The sequence below is a fragment of the Homarus americanus genome, unplaced genomic scaffold (assembly GCF_018991925.1).
Source record: "Homarus americanus isolate GMGI-L3 unplaced genomic scaffold, GMGI_Hamer_2.0 scaffold8226, whole genome shotgun sequence".
NCBI classification, from domain to species: Eukaryota; Metazoa; Arthropoda; class Malacostraca; order Decapoda; family Nephropidae; genus Homarus; species Homarus americanus.
In genome coordinates, this window is record NW_024717620.1 from 2,501,185 (window position 1) to 2,523,953 (window position 22,769).

At 39.7% G+C, this 22,769-nt stretch overlaps 2 protein-coding genes across 2 annotated transcripts in view; one reads left to right on the forward strand and one right to left on the reverse strand.

Moving 5' to 3' along the window:
- The window catches only part of LOC121858944 (probable protein phosphatase 2C T23F11.1), a 39,735-nt gene extending 33,199 nt beyond the window's left edge, over nt 1-6,536 (reverse strand). The window contains exon 1 of the mRNA XM_042355600.1: nt 6,464-6,536. The gene's annotated coding sequence lies outside the window, so the exon portion shown is untranslated. The remainder of the gene's footprint in view (nt 1-6,463) is intronic.
- On the forward strand, nt 102-20,420 carry LOC121858946 (small integral membrane protein 20-like). Its single transcript, XM_042355601.1, has 4 exons — nt 102-189; nt 12,754-12,871; nt 16,070-16,126; nt 20,284-20,420. Exons 2-4 carry the CDS (start codon nt 12,757-12,759, stop codon nt 20,322-20,324), a joined length of 213 nt encoding a protein of 70 aa, XP_042211535.1. The 5' UTR covers nt 102-189; nt 12,754-12,756; the 3' UTR covers nt 20,325-20,420.
- Nucleotides 20,421-22,769: the final 2,349 nt, after the last annotated feature.

Sequence of the window (22,769 nt, forward strand, 5' to 3'; positions counted from 1 at the left end):
TTCATACTTCACTAAAATATACCTATTCTCTATTAATTCCTCTATATATCATACTTAAACCCTCTTTATTATACATTATAAATATAGATAAACAATTATTTCTTATTAATTATTATTATTAAATGACTTAGAGGTTAAGTAAACCCCCCCCCCATAGCATTCATTAGTGACACCAAGACCATCAGTGAGGTCAGTCCCTTTAACTCTCTTTAATAATCTACTATAATTCACCTACAGTAGTCTATAAATAACCATAAAGGAGGAAAATATTGTATATATATTGTATAGATAATATTAATTACCTTTATCATAGTGATTGAGTAACTAATATAACTGATTACTTTACCCTAGTGGCTATTTGACCGTGAATGTGTCCTGGGGTGTTATTTATGGTTATTATTTGTTATATCTCGTTAATAGTAGTAGTAGTAGTATTTGACTATCTGGAAAGAGGCTGTTATGTCTGTGTAGCCAACTATAAACTTTTAGGTGAATTGATGATAGCTGGGGAGATAATTTTATTAAGCTGAATTTTAGCTTTGTAATCATCTAGCAAATACTGATTTCTCTAAGCTTTGTCTAAATGTCTTTCAAAGGTTAAGACTGACTTAGATCCAATTACATACAGGAGTAACACATTCCAATGGTATAATTTTACTCTCACACAACCATGGAATTTTAAGAATTTTATCTTTTCATTCAATAATTTATATACAATTCTAAGATACTTTTCTTCTATGACATTTTCCTCACATGACCTAAAAATTATGTAACCTAACCTAACCTAACCTAACTTCATCTGGTATATATTTTGCTCTCAGACACAGCACACCAAGAGGTTATAAACTACTCAAACATTTAGTTCTCTCTATTCTGAACATTTTGAACCCCATATATACCAGGTGGAAATGGATAATAACGACACAATTTAATTTAATTGATTTTACGTAGTTTTCAGTCTTTGTCTCTGTGAGGAGATGTTATCTGAGCGTCACGCATGCACAATATTGACCGAGTCATCCAGTCGTGACCAATGATGTATCAATATCACGCAAATTTTTTCGACCAATCGCAATTGATTTTTATTTTATTTTTTCCAAAGGAAGCAGCCTGGGTACGGATTTTTATTTCATTGACCAGTCTCACAATGGCCGTGGTGGAGGTTGGTTGTCATTCATCCTCGTACAATTATTTTAAGTTTATTGCCGAGTTTTACGAGAAAGACAATCATTCTATTCAATTCTAACTAAAGTATTGTACTTTTGGACATGGTGTGCCCCAAAGTCTTAAACTACTGAAACATGTAGGTTCAGTTAGGTTAAGCTAGGCCTACCAGGGGTCCGGGGGCAGAGCCCCAGGCTAGGGGTTAGGTTAGGTTTTGTTAGATTAGATGACTCGTTTTCTCCCCCCACCCAAAAACCCTGATTTCCCAGGCCCTCCCCCCATTATAAGGAGGGGGGGGCAAAAACGAGCAATTTCCGCCAAAAATGAAAGTCATATTCATTTAAAACACACCAAAATACACTGGTAAAACATGTTGGTCAACCCATAGGGACTCATGTCCTAAAGTAAAAATTTTTCTGTCTAAACTATTGATTGCAAATACGAAATTCCTAAGATTCCATGTTGAGTGACAGTAAAACAATACCCAATTATTTATTACTCTATTACAAACTGTGTTCTTTCTCTTGTTTAGTCGTGATCTTCCCTTAAATATTTTCTTACGATGACCTCTAGTTGTCTGGTCCTCTCACAATATCCAGACACACTTCCAGGTTGTATACCACTCAGAGTCTTGTGTGTGTCTATCATGTCTCCTCCTGTTCTTCAGTAGGCTAGTGTGGGTCATGTCTCCTCCTGTTCTTCAGTAGGCTAGTGTGGGTCATGTCTCCTCCTGTTCTTCAGTAGGCTAGTGTGGGTCATGTCTCCTCCTGTTCTTCAGTAGGCTAGTGTGGGTCATGTCTCCTCCTGTTCTTCAGTAGGCTAGTGTGGGTCATGTCTCCTCCTGTTCTTCAGTAGGCTAGTGTGGGTAATCTCAGCTTCATAGGTCAGGCTCTTCAACATTGGCACCAGTTCACTTACTCTTTGCTGCACGTTTTATATTGCTTCTATGTCCTTAATTAAATATGGACACCAGACTTGATTAGCATATAAAAGACATTCAGTAATAAACACCACAGTCAGCCCAAGTCAGTGTTAGTGATAGTGAGGATATGGACTTTGAGGGGTTTGACAAAGAGGCCCTGCAAGCCTCTGTGGTGGATAGTGATACAATTGATACAAGTGATACAGGTGAGGGCCACTAATCTGCCCTCTGCCTCAGAACCAACCCCCCATCCCCGTGTACCCAGCCATCTCTTCTACTAACGTAAGTGTTAAAAAACCCAATATTATTGATATTTCTCTTAAATATTAATTGTGTGTGCATACCATCATAAAATTAAGATGTTATTTTTACTACAACGTACGTACGTATTGTGTCTGGTGAAGTATAATTTGTTTATTTACTTGAGATATTTGTTTTTAGCTCATAAAATTCATATAAATTACCCGACCAGAATATAATTTACATTGCTGGAATTCTTATAAGATAGTGATTAATTTGAATATGAACAAGCTAAAATTTGCATTAGACATACAAATTTTAGATCTAATTTAAGAATTTTATTAGAGAGAGCAAAAATTTTATCTTTTGTGCAAAATATATGACATTTATATTCAAATTATTCGCTGTCTTGCAAGGAATCCAGCAATGTAAATTATATTCTCCTAAATATAGTCTGAGGTATTATTTATTACTAACCTAAAAGCCTAGTCCTTTTCCCCAAACATTTCTCAGGGAGGGAGGGAGCCAGCGTGCGTGGGAAGGGGGGAAATTGAGTTCATTATTTGAACGGACATTAACCGGCAACTGTATTTCTCTTAAATATTAATTGTGTGTGCATACCATCATAAAATTAAGATGTTATTTTTACTACAACATAGGTATTGTGTCGGAAAAAGTGTAGTTTGGGGGTCGGCCCAGTCTCTATTTCAATTAATCCCATATGTTCTGTTATTTCGTTTATGCGTTTCTCAGTTTACGCGGACCTCCACGGGATCAATTGACCTCGTAAATCGAGACTATACTGTATTATTTTCGCATTTTCGACTTACGACCAATTTGACTTATGACCTGGTCGGCGGTCCCTAACCTCATCGTAAGTCGAGGGCTGACTGTATGTGTTAATGGACATACAAGTTGATCAGCTGCCTCTTTCAAAATTCTTGCATGTATACCACCTGGCCTCATTGTTTTGAGTTTAACCCAATAAGTGCCAAAATTCACTAAAAAAGAAATTGCTTACATAAACTTTTTAACTACTTTTTTTTAATGAGAAAAGTGTAAGGAATCCATATTTAACAATTAAAAAATGATAAAGTAATAATATCTAGGGTCAATTTACAATTTGGTGGGGGAAAACACTTTTTTTTTCTGTGTTCATAATAATGGGCAATATTATAAGTAGATATGTCAGATAGTGTAAACTGCAACGATAAATAGTTTATCTTTCATTGAAGTCACATAATTTTGTATTACTGACCATTATTCATATATACTGTATATTGAAACCTATATCTTAGGGGTAAATGCAAAAATCACTTGTGCACCGACGAGAATGTTAGTGGGTAAATGAAATAAAAGATCGGAATAGTCTAGTTACAGGGTTAATCTATTGGACTAGAACACAATATAAATTAAAGTTATAAAAGATGAAGTTGAATGTAAGGCAACTCCTTTGGGAATATATACAGGTAAAGAATACATTCATATATATCCATAAAAACTTAATTTACCTTTCACATTCTACATGCCTTACTCACTCACGTATTCCAGACATTTCTGAAAGGCAAAGAAAAACATGAAGTATCGGAAAACTCGTCTCAATACTGTATGCCATGTTTGGCTCTCTGGTTATCTGTGTTGCTCTATTTCCTCTTATATCATGTTTCCTTTCTCCTCTATTCATTATGCACTGCCGCTTTCTAATTCCTGTACGTATTTCATATAGCACACTCTTAAACTGTTAAAATATCACTAGTATATACCATTATTCTCTAAAAAACCATGAATAAACATTGTCACATAATTTTCCATCATGGCATATGCAAGAAATAATTTCACTTCCCAACTTACCTCATTCAATTCCCTTCTAATTTAATGATTTTCACACTCCAAGTGCTAGTATTAAATCTATTGAATAAATATTAACATTTTATATATAATATAAACAGTTATTAGCCATAAAAGTAGGGAAACTGGGCGAAAAACACGAGCAGCAATGTTGACGCCTCGTGTTTTGATGGCAGGAGCTTCAGCTTGCCCCAGTCGCTGCTAGGTGGCAGCATCTACTGGGCCGGCACGTAATTCAAACCCGAGGGACTGTAGTCGAGTTACGCGTTAAAGGAAAGTTTTTTTATGAATGTGGACTAAAGTCGATTTACACGGTGAAGGACAAGAATCAAAATGTGAATAAAGTTGAGCCACGCAGTGAAAGGTTTAAACTCCCTAGCATCCTTGTCACTTGCTCTTCTGTCACTTCAATATTATATATACACTACACCCAGATAATTTGCTGATTTTTATTTCGCAGTCCTCTATTATTCGCGGATGACACTCTGGATGTACCCTTGAATGTCTGTGGGTAGTTTAAAAGTTGCCGGCATTTTTGTGGCTGGGACAGAGAGCCATTCGTTCTAGAGACAGTAATTTCCTTTACCTGTAGGTATATTAAATATGTGTGTGTAGACACACACACACACAAAACACATACAAATAAATAATAATGGGAAAATTCTCTCACAAATAATCAAACACAAGACAACAAAATTTATAAACAATGTGAGTCGACCCTCAAGTCAACTCCGTGCTTTGTTATTAAAGTTCACTTTAATAACAAAGCACGGAGTTGACACACATACAGTATACAATACAGGTAAAAGAAATAATTCTCCTAAGGGTAAACACATAAAGGGAATACAGGGCTGCCTCTCTTATCATAAAGGTTACGGGCATGAAACTCGTTGAGAATATAGAAATTGTGAATAGCGGAGCAATTTCTCCCACAAGAAATAATGTAAATAGGGGGGATACAGCCGTCAGATTTTAACACTTGTTTTACTCAATATATATAGAACATAAAATAAATAAAGAAACAAGGGCATAATATCAAATAAACATCAATAACAAATAAACATCAATAACAAACACTCTGAGTTTATTAGGCGTATATGTTTACAAGTAAAGTATACAGGGGTACTTTACATGCTGAGTGTGTGAGTGTTTGAATGTTTATGTGAGTAGATGTGTGACGTAAGTTTTAAATGTAGACATCACAGAACCTCGTCACCTTCGTAGCCGTCAGTGGTGTTGCAGACCCGGCCATCTCCTTGATCTTGTCGACGCTTTAACTATAGAATGCACCGTAGAGGGAGCCAAGCTGTGCACGTGCCCAATCACTGACGTTCCTTTTCCGTGTTCGTGTCTTTTTACGATATCCAATTTCACGTCCAACGTAACTGCCACACGTGATCTCTTAGTAACAGTGCTGGGAGTTTTAGTAGCTGGTCGCTTAGGCATTGCTAGATCACACAAAACACACGCCAGCACGTGTGAGTCTGAGGCGAGTGGGAGCGTATGGAGGAGGAATATGTACACATGCTGTCCTCCGCTAAGATTGAGGCGCGCGGTTAAAAATTTTTGCTGGTAAGAATTTGAGAATAAACGGGGCTACCATTGTGAATAGTGGAAATGGGTAACAATAAATTGATTGCGGATAAACAGGGTTACGAATACCAAGGCTATGAATAACGGGGTTTGCCTGTATTCAGTACTTTTCATTGCACACAAGTAAAAATACACCCCCCCCCAACCCCAGCGAATTTTAAGGGCATGCTGTATACAGGAAAGTGTTATTAACACAATACTGTAGATTCTGTAGTTATGATAAGGGTTGTTGCATCCTACGTACTAAGTCTTACTCGTATACAGTGTCTTGTAATATTAAAAAGCATTTTCCAGTCTCTCAACCATTTGAACAGCTCGTGTAGTTCTTTTTGCCTGATTGTGACATCACTTTGACTTGCCATCTTCCCAAATATCATCATGTCATCCTCAAACTTGACAACATGGTTTGATATATTTTCATTGATATCCAACGATGGATTCTTGTAACACTCCACGGAGAACCTTTATCCATTCTCACTGTCTATCATTTATAACCACTCTCTATTGCTTGTCCCTGAGCCAGATGATTAATCCACTTCTATAATTTGCCTTTAATGCCATGTGCCTGGATCTTATAGGCTAGCCATGCATTTGGGATTTTGTGAAACACCTTAAACAAAATCTATACTGTATACAGTACAGTAGTGAATAACACGTCCATTGGTAGATCTTGGTCTGTGTACAGTACTCTGTTACCTTTTTAAAGATTGATTGCAGTAATTACATCCCTGGCGACACAACTGCTCAGGTTATATGCCGCCAACCGCTTCAAGGAAAGGGAGTAAGTTAGTGAGGCAGGATTTCCTCTCCAGGCTTCAGTGTTGTAATGTGTTGATAAGATTGTGTTCACTGCTCAGTCAGGTGTTGGATGATGGCATCCCTCAGAATTATCACAAAGCATTTGCATATATGGAATGTTAGGCTGATCGGTCTGTAATTCTCTGCTGCACCTTTTCTACTCTGGCTGATTTCCAGTCCCTCTGCATTTTTCCTTGATCCAAAGATCTCTTGAATAAGAGTCATGTACCATCTAGGTCTGTGCCCCATCCACCCCAGGGACTTTCAATTATTTCAAGTTAGCTGTTTTCTTTTTGAAGACGTCATCTGTAATTGCTATACTGTACTGTACTGTATATATCTCTCAATTAATTTAGGTATGCATCCTCCTAGGTACTGTACTGGCATGTTGTCCATCATCTGTGTGAACACTGGTGAAAGTAAACATTTAGGGCATCAGGTGTCTGTTTATTATCCTCCAGGCCACATTGTTTATATCCTTTACAGACCCCCCCCCCAACGGGAGCTGCCTTGATGCGGGGGGTGGGCGGCTTGCGAATCCTAATGATCCGGTGAGCAGTACCAGAGATGGGCTTGGTCCCCGTTGCTTCCTCCTCAGAGGGAGGGGAAGGGTTTCCCAAACTGGGTGGGTCACTGGGGAGGATCCAGACAAAATAGCTCCTATCCTGCTGCTGGTTTTGAGAGCAGACTGGCAGCATTGTCCCCAGCCCAGACCACCAGGGCTGGAATACTCTCTCACGTGTGTGGCGCCCATAATGCTGGGAGATGGGAGTCCTGGAGGTTGAGCGACGCTGCACACTACTCCCTGTCGCTAGCTACACATCTCTTTGGTCCCCTATTCCAGCTAGACGGGTGGCTTGGTCGGGCCTGATCAAATCAATCGGCTGGTCACAGTGTGGCTAGGGTCAAGTGGGCATCAGGGGACCTGACACTCCTATGGTCCAGGAGCTACCATCTTAGCCACCTGGTGGTTACTCTCACTACCCCTTGTTGGGCTCCATTACCAAGTCATTAAATTACATTGTTTCTGTATGTTGCTTTCCTTGTTTTGGACATTTACAGAAGATGTGTAAAGGCAGATAATATGGTTGGAGCTACAGTACTGTACAGTACTGTCCGAATACAATTATTTTTTTATTTTTTTTTTTTATGGGAGTTAGCCCACCCGGGCACAGGTCAAACGACCCACAACGGGGCCTGGGGGGCAAAAAAATAAGAACAGAAAGAAATTAAAAATAGAGAAGGAAAAGGTTATACTGTGTTAATCTACACCACGAAGATGCTGGAAAACCAGCTTTTTAAAGTGAGACAGATTGTATAAGTATGGAAACACAGAAGAAGGCAGAGCATTCCACAGTTTGGCTGTGTGAGGAAAGAAGGAGGTACTATAACAGGTTATTCTAGTGTGACCGACATCCACAGAGAAATGGTGGGCACCGCGGGCAAGACGTGTGTTACGAGCCCGCGGCCTTGCCGGCGGTACACGGGATGCCAAATCCACCGAACATTGCCCGTTAAAGTACCTGTAAAAGAAAGAGAGTGAAGCAACATTGCAGTGAAGAGAAAGGGAAGAAAGATTGTCGACTAAAGGAGGAGAGTTAATAAGACGAAATGCCTTTGATTCCACCCTTTTGAATTGAATTGAATTGAAACAATTTATTCAGCCAGAAAAACACAGATACAGAGTGGATAATAATAACAATATTAACATGGCTGAGCCAGTTGAGAACCTGAGCTCTCTTTGAGGCACCTGATATATACTATACATTTATCTCAAGGAAGTATTATGTAACATTTAGTATCATCTGGAATATTACAATAGCATGGTGGTAACAAGAACATCTCAAATTGTTATCACGGTTATCACTTCAATATTTATTTATTTTATTTATTTATTTATTTATTATTTTATTTATTTATTTATTTATTATTTTATTTATTTATTTATTTATTATTTTATTTATTTTTTATAAGTGCAGGTATATTCAGTACATAAATTACAGTGGAATTGAAAAACATAAATATAATGGGGGAGCAGTACAACAAGAATTGTACAGTAGTATTAAGGTTGAACAAGAGGACAGAGCTGTCAGGATTATGTCTAGTTGGCAAATATATTTATTGCAATGGTAATTTCTTATCTGTTAATATGATAAATTCCGATAAAACGGTTTTGATGGTACAATAATAGCAGGTGTATAAAGTAGGTATTACAAGAAATATTAATACTTAGACAATAGATATTTTTTCAGAGATGATTTAAAGGAATGGAGTGTAGTCTTTGCTTGGATGGGCGGGGGTAAGTTGTTCCACACCTTCACATATTTTATGGAGGTCTGGGACTGGGAGGAGCACATGGGGGGTGGTCTTAGTAGCTCTGGGTGCCTTAAGTTGTATCTCTGATTATTCCAGAACTGGAAATAATTATTGTCAAGCAAGTGATTGATAGATTTGTAAACAAAGAGGGCACAGCAGTAGGTGTTAATATCTTCGAATTTTAACTTTTTCAATTTAGCAAATTTTTCGTTTGTGTGATCTGTTTTTTTCAAGTAGGTCGTTGTCCGTACAACTCTCTAACAGTTGGACAGAAGAAGAGCCACCCAGATATGAAAGCAATACTCCAAGTTAGGACGAATGAATCCCTTATATACTTGAAGCAACTGCTCAGGAGTGAAGTAGCTACGGCATCTGTACAGCATTCCCAACTATCGGGAGGCAGCTTTAGCTATATTAAGGATGTGTGATTTCCAGGACATATTGGAGGAAATGGTGAGGCCTAACATATTTATTTTATAATTTGGCAGAATTTTAGCGTCCTGAAATGTAATTGGTGGGTGATCATCTAATTTAGAAAGTATAATTGGTAAATATTGAGTCTTATTACTGTTGAATATAACCAAGATTGTACCTTCCCATTCAGAGAAGCTGCACAGATCCTCATTGATAGATGTAATGATATCAGCTCTAGAAACAGATCTAATATAAGAGTTAGGAGGAAGGGGAAAATGTGAAGAAGAGTGAAGAGTAGAATCATCAGCGTAAGAATGGATAGAATTAGTTGTGAAGTAAATCATTGATAAAAAGAAGGAAGAGAGTAGGTGAAAGAACAGAACCCTGTGGGACACCATTATTGGCAGAGAAAGAGCGAGAGATGGATCCCTCGACAACAACTGTCATGGATCGGTTCTCAAGGAAGCTAGAGATTAGAAAAAGTGGGGGAGAGAAACCATACGAGGGAAATTTAGAAAGCAAAGACTTGTGCCATACCCTGTCAAATGCTTTGGAGATGTTGAGGGCCACAACAAAAGTTTCCCCATAATCCCTAAGAGAGGATGACCAAAGATGGGTGCAGTAGGAGAGCAGATCACCAGTAGATCTCGCCTGGCGAAAGCCATACTGGTGATCTGACAAAAGAGAATGGCGTTCAAGGTGACGGAGAAAATGGGAGTTCAAGATAGTTTCGAAAATCTTAGAGATGGATGAAGTTAGGGCAATGGGGCGATAGTTAGAGGGATTAGAATGGTCACCCTTCTTCGGGATGGGCTGAACCAAGGCATGCTTCCAAGAAGAAGGAAAAGTTTGGGTTTTGAGGCAGAGGCAAAAGAGGCGAGCAAGCACAGGGGCCAGAACTTCAGCACACTCCCTCAGAACACGAGGGGGTATTCCGTCCGGTCCATGCGCCTTACTCACATCCAACCTGGATAACACACCGGCAACCCTACGAGTGGAGATTATAGGAAAGTGCATAGGTTCAGTAGGAGGAGCAGGGGTAGGAGGGATAGAGTGGGAATCGTCTAAGGTGGAATTAGTGGAGAATAAGGTGTCAAAGAGATTGACTTTGTCAGAGGGAGAGTTGGCTATAGAGTTATTGGGTCGGAAGAGGGGAGGAAAAGAAGGAGTGCAGAAGTTGTTACAGATGATATTGGATAAGAACCAGAAGGATTTACTAGAGGAAGAATTAGTCAGGACAGCGGTCTTTCTTTTTATAAAATTCCGCTTGGCCCTACGAAGAATAGCCTTACAACGATTCCTAGAAGTAATGAAAGAGGCGTGGGTAATAGGAGAAGGAGATAGTTTCATAGCTCGATATGCCCTATCTCTCACCCGGCATGCAGGAGAGCAGGAGCGATCAAACCATGATTGAAAAGTGAAAGTTTTGGTAGAAGATGGGATAAATGCCTTCATACCATCCTGTACAACCCCAGCAATGCTGTCAACACTTACCGAAGCGTCCCGAGTGGAAAAGCAACACTCATCCCAAGGAAAGTCGGTGAGGAATTCTTGTAAGGATTGCCAGCTTGCCCTCCGATAGTGCCATAGTTGACGTTTAGAGGGGGGTGGGGGAGGTGGTCATGCCCAGTTAGATTTAATAGAAATAAGGCTGTGATCAGAAGACCCTAAGGGGCAGAAATTGAGTATGGTATAGTGTGAGGGGTCAGAGGTAAAACAAAGATCAAGAATGTTAGCAAGTTGATCATGTCGATCAGGAACGCGTGTAGGGTGTTTGATTATTTGTTCCAAATCATTAAGTAAGGAAAAAGAGAGTGCCTCAGCTCCACCTGGGTCATCCCTTGCAGAGCCAAGCCACTCTCTGTGATGTACATTGAAATCCCCTAGGTAGAGGATCTCAGTGTTGGGGTGTGTGGATAGCAACGACTCATGACAAGAAGTGAGATAGTCAAAGAGTTTGAAATAGTTGGTAGAGTTGGGAGAACAGTATAGGAAACAGAAAAATAGTCACAGTAGGTAGAGATATTTTGAGCCAGATGACATCATAAAGGGAAGATTCAAGATCCGTGAGTCGGGCTATAGGTGTACGTGTGTTGCAGTAGGCGCATACACCTCCCTTAGAACGGAAAGAGGTATAAAGGTTGTAGTTGGAGACTTGAAAAGGTTTGGGTGAAGCTGCTTTGGTCAGTTGAAGTTCGGAAAGTAGTAAGAGGTCGGGGGTAGAGGTTAATAGGTGGTGCTTCACGGAATGAAAATTGGATCTCAGTCCGCAAATGTTGGAAAAATGAAGTGTGATAAAAGCCGATCCTCCAGCAACCTAGGTGGCATCAGTTGAAGCCCCAGTAACTTGATGATGATCAGGTCGGCCCTGGGGTCCACAACCTCCCGACCAGTGGGACCCATCCGAGAAGGTCCCGCTTCAATATTAATATCAACTGACATAGGAGAATAAAATAGAATGAATAGAACAGATCAAGAATGAGTACGGTTATATTTGTGGTGTTGTCAATAGTAAGAGAGACAGTTGAGACCCTACAATTGTGTGTAAATGAGGCAGAAAGATAGATCAGCAACCTGGGACTTGGTCACAGTTTTCGTGATGCCATATAGCAGCAGAGTCTACCATTAGACAACACATTATGCTTCCAATATCATCCCAGGCGGTAGTACCTCCCTGTTTGGTAGCTGTCTACTACCTGTAAATTACAACATATATAAAACAATACAGCAGCAACTGTGTAGAAAAGTGAGTTGTTGTAAATTCCATTTGGGTGACTGCCACTGATGTTGACATGTTTGTGCATCTGGGACCTGGTGCACACTTCAATTTAACAAGGGCTGAAGCTTGAGCCTCGGCTTTACAACCTATACAGTTCTAAACCTCCCCTTTACATTACAGATGACCCGCCCCTGTACATTACAGATGACCCTTCCCTGTACATTACAGATGACCCGCCCCTGTACATTACAGATGACCCTCCCCTGTACATTACAGATGACCCTCCCCTGTACATTACAGATGACCCGCCCCTGTACATTACAGATGACCCGCCCCTGTACATTACAGATGACCCTCCCCTGTACATTACAGATGACCCGCCCCTGTACATTACAGATGACCCACCCCTGTACATTACAGATGACCCGCCCCTGTACATTACAGATGACCCGGCCCTGTACATTACAGATGACCTGCCCCTGTACATTACAGATGACCCGCCCCTGTACATTACAGATGACCCTCCCCTGTACAATACAGAATTTTTATGCTAAATAAAATAAATTGTTCCATGTCCCAAGTCCATTTAGAGTGAATTTACAGTCTATAGAATGCAGGAAAGATTTGCAGGAAAATGTGTGCATGTGTATAAAATGTGAACTAAGCTTATTTATTCTTGTATTGTTGAAATACTTTTAAATGTGAATTAATTCTTCATTTATAATGTTTTTCTTTTCAGGTGATGACAATTTTACGTGGTTGGCGATATGGGGTCTTCGTTGGGGGTTTGGTGGGGTTCATCAGTGCTGCCCTCTATCCCATCGTTATTTACCCAATGATGAATGTTGATAACTACAGTAAGTTATATTGATGCTTCAGTACTACTCTGCACTGCTGATTCTAATACTGTACAGTATCTTTTATTACCTTAGCACATCTTGAGCAACTCCAGTTGTAGTCCACAGTCGTGGTGGTTGAAAACAGGTGCTGAACTCCTAATGTGTGTGACAGGTGCTAATCAAACATGTCTACTATTTAACAAACAATTCCAGAAAAATAATCCCTGGGTCAGTGACTTGTGCCCGGGTGGGCTAATATTGTACAAAAAAAAAAAAACATTCTGAAAACCAAAAAATTCCGAAATGCCTCTGGCCCCAAGGATTTCGGATAAGGGATTGTCAACCTGTATATGTTTTAAGTAACGTTATTTGATGCTAATAAATGGAACAATAGAAGTAGCTAATCACTAATGGCAAAGAAAAAATAGAGAAGGATTGGGAACTCCAACATATACGTGCACATTTAAGGATACCACATCATTTATCTTAAGAATATGTACAAAAGATTCATTATTGTTTATTACTGAATATGTATTTGATTGAATTAATCTTTATATATGTGAAATGAACAATACAATTCATTAATAATACGTAGAGTATTAAAACACACAAGAGGATAAGAGACGGCATTGTTGTCAGTGTTTACACCCATAATGTCAGTTATCCACCTGAAACTGAAGAAATGTAATGTAAAAAATATGTATGTTTTAATTAATGTTAGTTAATGTACAGTAGAAATACCCACTTATATTAAAGAAAAAAGTGAGACTGATAGTGGAACGCCAGTGTATACAGTACGTGCGCACTCAAGGAAACATGGTCATTTATCTTAAGAATGTGTACAAAAGATTCATTATTGTTTATTACTGAATATGTAATTGATTGAATTAATGTTTATGTATGTGAAATGAATAATGCAATTCATTAATAATACGTGGAATATTAAAACACACACGAGGAGACAAGACGGCATTGTTTTCATGAGTGACGATGGTTCTACATAAGAAACTGAAGAAAATTAGACCCTGGTTGTTGCTGTAGTGAACTTAATGTAAAAAAATTGAATACCTGTATGTATGTTTTAAGTAATGTTATTTAATGTTAATAAATGGAACTCTAGAAGTAGCTAACCACTAATGGTAAAGAAATATAGCGAGACAATTGGGAACGCCAACTTATGTACAGTAAGGGCGCACATGTGAAAACATATCGTCATTTCTCCACATAAGAATGTGAAAGCAACACTTATTTACTGTTCATATATGTTTTAAATAATATTTATGAATGTAAAACTAAAATTCTACTCGCCATTAGTGTAAAGTCTAAAACATAAGGACAGCCAATGATGTTGTGTGAGTTTTTACTCAGATGACGAAGTCATCAGGTTCAACGCTGGCTGAAGCTGTAGCTGAAACTGTTACTGAACCTGAAGTTGTTGAAGCTGCTATGATGCTGAATTTGTTGGTGTAGCTGAAGTTGATAGCTTAGGCTTTCGAATAATAAAGCTGTCAAAAGAACCTTGCACAGCTGCTTTCTTTTCTCATTATACATCGTTATGTAGAGGTCATTTGCATTTATTTAAATTTTAATGCTTTGTTCTGTTCATACATCCACTTCAGAAAATATGTTCATTGCGTGCTCCAAATAATATCCACAGACCTCTCGCCTTTTTCATATTGTTTTAACATATCTAGTTTCTCAGCTAAGCTTATACACTTTCTATTAGCTTTTGAAACAATGCTACTGTAGTGGATGTCTCCCCTACAAACTAACTGCGTAGCAGCCCACCACCTGCCATCACATTCCAATGTGCCGCCTTCCCTAGCAACCAAGCGTATCCGCATTCCAATGCCCGCCGTATCTTAGCAACGGAACTATTCACCGGCTACTTCTCGGGTTTTCCCACCATGACTCATAGCCGCTGCTGGGTGTATATAAGCTCTGTCTCTCCCTTGAGATTCAGTCAGACCATTCTTCTTGAACTAGCAACACCTCCTCCTCCGCCGCTGCCTGGCTGCCCCTCGCATCTCCTCGCCTGCCTGGCGGTCCTCGCTCCCGCCAGCGAGCATGTCCTTCTCTGAGCTTCCTCACCAACCAACTCTCATTCTGGCCCATCTTCCTGAACACGCAACACCTCCTCCAGCAAGCTCCTAGCTGTCCAGCATTCATTCAACCAGGAGGCCAGCAACAGGCAACATCTTCTCTAACGAAGCTCCTGCACATCTACCTCCTTCAACAAGCTACTCCCGCACGTCTCTACCAAGCAGCCCCTCACCACACAGCACCTCCAGCACCAGACTGTCTATCATATAACTTATATATTATACAAGAAAACCACATTAGAGTTTCCTTCCATCCTGAGTGCTAGACGACTTTAATATGTCGATACCCCTACACTACCATCACTTGCTCTCTTGCTCATGTTGAATAGGGATGCAAAGATACCGTAAGAAACCTGAGAAAGTTTTTCTCCTGTTTCTGTTCAGATGCGTGAAAACAAAGGGCCTGCCAGCTGCGATTGTTTATACTAGTGATGCTGACGTCACCACTAACAAGCCCGGCAGCCTCCGTGTGCAAGGCGTGGTTTTTTTTTTATAATATAGGGATTTAGTTATTATTCAAATGAAAATGTAATATATTTTTTTAATTTTGTCGTTAATACAAAGAAAATACGTAATGGTGTAAATTGAATTGGGTCCTAAATTAACCAGGGTCTTAGATATGAATCTTCGTTAGTTGAACCGTCGTTATCGGAGGCTTTACTGTATTTCTCCTGAAGTTTTTGCTTGCCTTAGTACAGGGGGTACTTCATTTATTTTCCTGTCAGTGTAGCTTATTCTTAGAATTTGCTTGTAACATCACATTACAATGGCCTCCAACCTCTTTCTGGTGTCTGTTGAAAGTGTCCACAGTTCTGCCCCAAATATACTGTAAGTCCCTGTCATATATAGCCTTTCAGTAGCCTTTTTCTCAAATTGAAGTTAATGTTCCATTTCATTTTGTCTTTTACATTATTAAATGCTGTTTTTGCCTGCCCTATTCTTGTTTTGAGTTTTTCTCTCTACCTACCATATCACCTAATGTTACTTCCCAAATACTGTACATCACAGCGAGTCTCACAGGTCATTTGTCTACTCCTTGGCCATAAAAATGGGATGTCATGCTTTTATAGGCAAACTAATAATGTTTTGTTTTTAAATTCTCTGTAACTTTCAGAGAAAATTCAAGCAGTAACCAGGAAAGGGATCAACCAAGAGGACGTCCAGCCAGGAAGTGAGTTAAGATTTGTGGCATGTGTTGTATTGTATTGTATTTTATTTGTAAGTCTATTGTAGCTTCATAAGTGTCGGGGAGGGTAATTATAATGTTGGCTTAACAGTACAGTCAACAAGTGGTCAGAGAGATCACCCACTCAAAAAACCTCTGCTAGGGCCTACCTTGTCCGTGGGCTGTGTGTATGCTGACATGAACCCAGAACCTTCATCAGTATGTAATAGATTACCTTTGTATGAAATTTTAACAAAATCTACGTCCTAATCTCGTGTGCCGGAAAGCAAGGTATCGGGTCAGGTGTTTTGGGGGCGACACAGTTTTTTTTCTGGAAAGTAAAAACAAACGTGCTTGAATGGTACAGTTAGTCTATACATTATTCCTGAGGAAATTTATATAAGGGGGATTTAAAACTTACGGGCACAGTGTACAGGTATACCCTGTGAACCAACGTTCCCTTAACTGCTGCTTCGCATAACAGACAAATATATATTAGGAAAATGCCCACAAGTTTCGCTTACTACCCCGTTGATCCAACCATTGGAGGAGGAGCAGCAGAGCGCGTGGTGCAAATCCTTGCCATGATTACGCGAATTTGTATTTTGTGAATTATCAAGACTCTACCGTGTACAGTATATGATGTTGTTCATATCCCTGCCTTCCCTCCAACTTTGTGTCAGGTCTGATATACAATCACACCTAAGTGTCCCAACAATACTTCCTCTTTTGTTTAACCCATAAATGATGGCTACTGTTTTAAGTAGAGTATATATTGTCTTTAATGGGGATACTGTACAGTGGTCTAATGAGATTTGATGTAGGCCTAACGAGACTGAATAGGTACAGGATGACACTTGATGTGTGGGACTGGCTGTTGCCATGATTGCAAGTTTTGGTTTTTATTTAATCATTATAAGGAAGTATTTTAATATGATCAGCTTATTAAGGTGTTTCATCATCAATAATATAACGTCCAGTATAGAACAACATATGATACAATACAGGGAGTTCTGCTATAACGCGTGTTTTGATAACGCGAATTTGCTCTAACGCGATTTATGAATTCGGAACAATATTTGTATAACGCGAACGCTTGTTTGCTATAACGCGATTTTTGCTTACTATTTCTCCAATTTTGTGGTATTAACTGTGAATATGGTAAAGAAGAATATCTCCAAAAGGCGCTCTGATGATAGAATTCCCGGTGATTATCGTAAAAGAAAGGATATAACACTTGAAGAGAAGCTCAATGTTATCAACCTCAAAATCACCCTTCTCCCCCATCAAGTTACATTCATATTTTTTCAAGGTAAAGTGTTAAATTTACTGTATGATTTCATTATTAGATATGAATGTAACATTTATTTAGACTGTGCTATCCTTTGTGTTAGGCTAAATACTAAATTTTTTCGATTTCGAGTAATCTGCACCTAACCCTATTTTCTCCATAAGCCCTGTTATTTCTATTACGCGATTTTCTATAACACGATATTTTACAAGAACACAATTATCGCGTTATAGCAGAACTACCTGTATATAATTTAACTTCAAAGTAAAACACAAGCTGAATCACAAGGGGAGAGGTTCCCTGACCACTCACCCCCTCCCTCTGTAATGGGGGAGGGGGGGGAGACTGGCCATGCCATATTTGCCAGTTTGCTGTTTGTATTCATTATTTTATTCTACCATGATCAGCCTCTTATGGCATATGATTCATCATAAATAATATACAGGTACTCCCCGACTTACGACGGGGTTAGGGACCGACATCCAGGTCATAAGTCGAAATGGTCGTAAGTCGGAAATGCTTAAATAACTCATAGAAAATAGAAAATTTGGGTCTTTTTTTCTCTTCAACACCACAAAACACTCACTTTTAAGCTTGCCACACAAAGTGAATTGCAGATGAAAATTTTGTCTGTGTACTGACTTTGGGACTCAAAAATACATAATTTGACCACATTTTGGTACGACTGAGGCGGTCGTAAGTGTGAGTACACCATGTAAGTCGAGTTGGTCGTAAGTCGGGGACTCCCTGTAAAGTCTTCTGTAAGAGAAAAAGACAATTTTTTTTTCTAAAAAAGTTTTTGTGATAAAGTTCAGAATGCGACGACTAGCTTTATACCTATGTATGTATATGCCTTGTATTAATTTGTATATTAACTTGAGAACAAAATAATACGTTGTATCAAAGGTGACGTCTCGCTTTATCTTCTCTCCCTCCTCCCTCCCACAACATAGTAACCTAACAATAAACTTCATTATGATAGAAGCCATTTATTATGTCTGCAGATGGCTGTATTTTCTCCAGTAACCGTATAGAACAGGTTTATAGACATGGGATATCAACACGTTGACAGGCCTGCTGAATCCAAAAATTTCCCACTTGCCCGTAATTGTTTTAGAAATGTGTGGAGATATCTTTTAAAACTGTTAATGGCAGAAACAGTGGCCAAAGCATCAGCCAGAGGGGCTGGTTGAGGGGAGGAATGACGCCTCAACGTGGACTCAACGCTTCAACACTGGTGAATAACAGTCTCAATTTATGCTTACATTCCTTAATTAATGCTTATTATACTTGCTTTATGCGTCTGCTTTTTTTTTTATTGCTTGACACTTTGAACGACAGAGATATATCAAAGGTAGACGGGAGTTTGGGGCTGGGTGGTCCCTAACCCCTTGAATTTATTATATTCTTATGGGATTAATTGCTTCAAAAACTGTTGATTCACTGTCCGTTGACTTTGTACAGCCCACATACCCTACTGTATGCGTCAGTTTTTGAGGTATGCTTGTAATTGGTGTTTTAAAAATTCTAAAGGTGTTTTTTTTTATTGCAAGGATCTTTAATTAACAATACTCAACATTCTAAGTTATAAGTCCAGATCCATCATTAACATGTAAAAAAGTACTGTTCCTTTGTGTGAAATTTTAACAAAATCTACTTCATGATCATCTGTCAAAACGCACGGTATTATAATGAGTGATATATACTCATTAAGAAGTGACGGTGAGAATTTATAAAAGTAGGATTATAAAGTGATGAGAAGGATAGCATGACTCTCAAGGGTGTAAAGATAAGTTCATATATATTAACACAGGCTCAGTACAAGTGTAGTACTATATAAAACACCAATGTGTGTTACAGCTTTATTTTACTAGTTCAGCGGGGTTTATGGGAGGCTCTTACCTGATCGAGACACATTATTGTTATGTTCTCACCAAACAGTAGATTGGGCACTTCCGCTGCATCACCTACTACATAGTCAGTACTTACGTTGATATGATTAATCTTTGGCACATCTTCAATGGCCTGGGCTGAGACTTCGTTGCACCACTATTGGTCGTCTTCTCCAGTACAGCCGGTGGTATGACGTGCTGACTTCTCAGGGCGCTTGACAGTCGGGACCGAGGGAGCGAGTGTTGCTGGCCCTTTCGCAGATACGACTGACTGACGCCTCCCTTCCCCTGTAGGCTCCCTTTTATAGGAGATTTCTGGGTAGTGGATGTTGTTATCGGGTCACTGTTGCCATGTGCTTGGGAGTCACGGGGTGTGGTGTGCATATCGCGGAGGGTCGGTCGGTGATGCTTCCTTATTATAACTCATATGGGTGTGCTTGGCCTCTGTCCCTGTAATCATTTGTTTACAGTAGGCATCAGGCCAGTGGTCATGATAGGCCTATCGGTGGTGGCACGGCCCCTCCATACCTACTGATAGCCAGCACCTTGCCTCCTTCAAGGCCTGGCTAGCTTTGCTCTGACAGATATTCACTATAGTATTAGGTCAGGTGTTTTTGGTCGGATTTAGGATTTTTCTGGAAAGTGAAAACTAATGCGTGCTTAAATAGTAAAGTTTGCCTATATGTTTTTATAAAATACATTTAATGGGGTTTAAAACTTATGTGCACAGTGTAATTGATGTTTTAAAGACATTACTGTATTCTGAAGTTTTTTATTGTAAGGGTCTTTAATTAACACTAATTAATCAAAATTTTAAATTATAAACCCAGATCCTTAATTGGCATATAACTTAGAACCTTTGTATGAAAGTTGAACTAAATCTGTGTCATGACCTCATACAGAAGAGTATGGTGAAGGTTATCTTGTTTACCCTTTAATGTTTTTTTTTTATAACTTATACACCACTTTTCTTTTTTCAGATATGAAAGTTTGGTCTGATCCATTTGGAAGAAAATCTTAGTACAGTACTTAATTAACTTTTAGATACTGTATAAATATAGGTAACATGTACAGTAACTGGAATTGTATATTGTTTTAAATAAAATTGTTTCTTTTTCTTCTGAATTTTTAAAATATTAATACCCTGTATCACATTGACACTGAAAAAAAATTGTAAATTGGACTTGATGAAGTGCAGTCGTGGCGAAAAGTGATCATCTACTCCATCACGTAACCCCTGTGCCTGGTCGGGTCCTTTCTGCACGGTAAGTCATGTGGGGTGGAGAGGGGGACTTGGGAGGGAGGTATGTGATGCAAATAGGTCATCAGATAGGGAGGGGATTGAAGAAGGCAGAGAAATTGATGAAAGATGGATATTTATTCTCTCACTATATTATCTTAGGTTGACATGCTGGAGAGAGTAAAGGGGGAGGACCTTCATGTTATCATTATTATAATGTGTCATTCATTTCCTTGTTTATATTTTTTTCAGGTTATTGTTCAGGTTTTAAACAACGGTAATTAAATACGTACAATAACACTGATAGAAGGATAAATATTGAATATGAGGGCATAAATCACATTTATTTGTGATATTTACCAACACAGGTCACACAGAATGTCAATAACTCGTCCATTGTTTTCCCCGCAGGTCATTCGTGGTCTTCCCGGCCAAACATTTATATAAATTAACCTCTTCTTTACTGGTTGTTCTTCCCGATGTAAACAAACATATAACGCACTTCTCTCCCTCATCGTACGCTGTGTGGGAGGGGGTATAGTTATGCCTGCACCCACACGTTTATTCTATGTTAATTATTTATATATCTACTGTTACGAGTTGGGGATTTAGAATATAGTTAAAAGTCTACCCAGATCCCATCAGGCAACAACAATAAAAAAACTTAAACAAACAAAGACAATCGGACTATAAAAGGGTAGACAAAGGATGCGAGTTTTTGTTGTGTATAATAAAGTACCACAAATTTCTTAACAAAATATTCAGCTTTCTATAATTTACCCTTAACCATACTTAACCTAAACATACGCAACATTGGCTTAACAGTATATACATATTTATACAACATACAACAATCTGAAGCAAGTGGAGGTGGGAGGTAATATAGGGTTACATTACTCAAGTGCGGTGCTGAGGTGTCTGACGAGTAAGTCTGAGTATTGAAGAAGATGGTAGGTAGTCACTGTGCCGTAGGTTTCCAGGATAGGTGATCCTAGTGTGATCACTTCCCAGAGTGAACTGCCCTCTCCTCGATCCGGAGCTGATGAGGAAGAGTTGGAGGAGGTGACGCAACAACCAGGATATGGAGAAAGGAAACCCGGGGTGGTGACTAAGACTAGTCATACTCGGGTTTCGGTAGTGCTGGGTAGTTACATCATGACAATAGATGGGATGGTTCGTAATTCCCCCCCCCCCTTCCAAAGACCTCCGTAGCGCGGGCGCGAAGGAGGTGATCACCTGGTGCGTCTGGAGAGTAGCTGCTGCATTTCCACTGGAGCTCGGGATAAGGAGTCCGCAATCAGGTTGTCCACCCCCTTTATGTGCCGGACTTGTAGATTATAGGGCTGGGTGAGGAGAGCCCTGCGGAGGATTCGCTGGTTGGAGGTCTTGTTGGTTTGGATGAACGTGAGCGGGTTATGGTCGGTGAAGACTAGGGTGGTTTGTGGGCGAGATTGGAGGTAACATTCAAACTTCTTTATTGCCAACACCAGAGCCAGGGCCTCCTTCTCTATGGTCGAGTAGTTGATCTGATGTTTTTTCAACTTGGCGGAGTAGTATGCCACAGGGTGAAGGACATCAGTGGTTGGGTCGGGTTGTAGGAGCACGGCCCCACTCCGACACAGCTAGCGTCGATTTGCAGATGGAAGGGCAAGGTGTAGTCAGGGGGGTGGACTACAGGCTTGGAGGCAAGGAAGGCTTTGAGGCGGTGGAAAGACTGGTCGCACCTCTGGTTCCAGATGTAGTGGACCGTGAGAACTGTGAGGTGATCCCACGGAGAAGTTACTGCAGAACTGAAACAGACATCCCCAGGAAGCGATGAAAGCCTCCTGCCCTAGAGTGGGGGAAGGACAAGATGCGTTTTAACATTTATGCCCTGGGTCTCGCCCATACCATGCCCAACGATATGTCCCAGGTAAGTCACTTGAGGCCCGGCCAAAAGCAGATTTAGCCAGGTTTATGGTGAATCCAGTCTCTGCAGTCATGAGAACAGTATTCCAACCCACCAGATGTTTGTCCCAGCCGTCCCATCACCACCAGGTCATCCAGGGTAGGCTTAACGTCCCACCTAGGTCTTAACCTATGAATGATTGCCCTCTGGAAATGTGGCCGAGCATTAGAAAAGCCAAACACCATAACCATATATTGCTGAAAATAATTCAAATGGAGTTTATAAATGCCTAGATTACAGTATTTTTGCCCTATCTGTAGAGTCCCACTTGATAACAT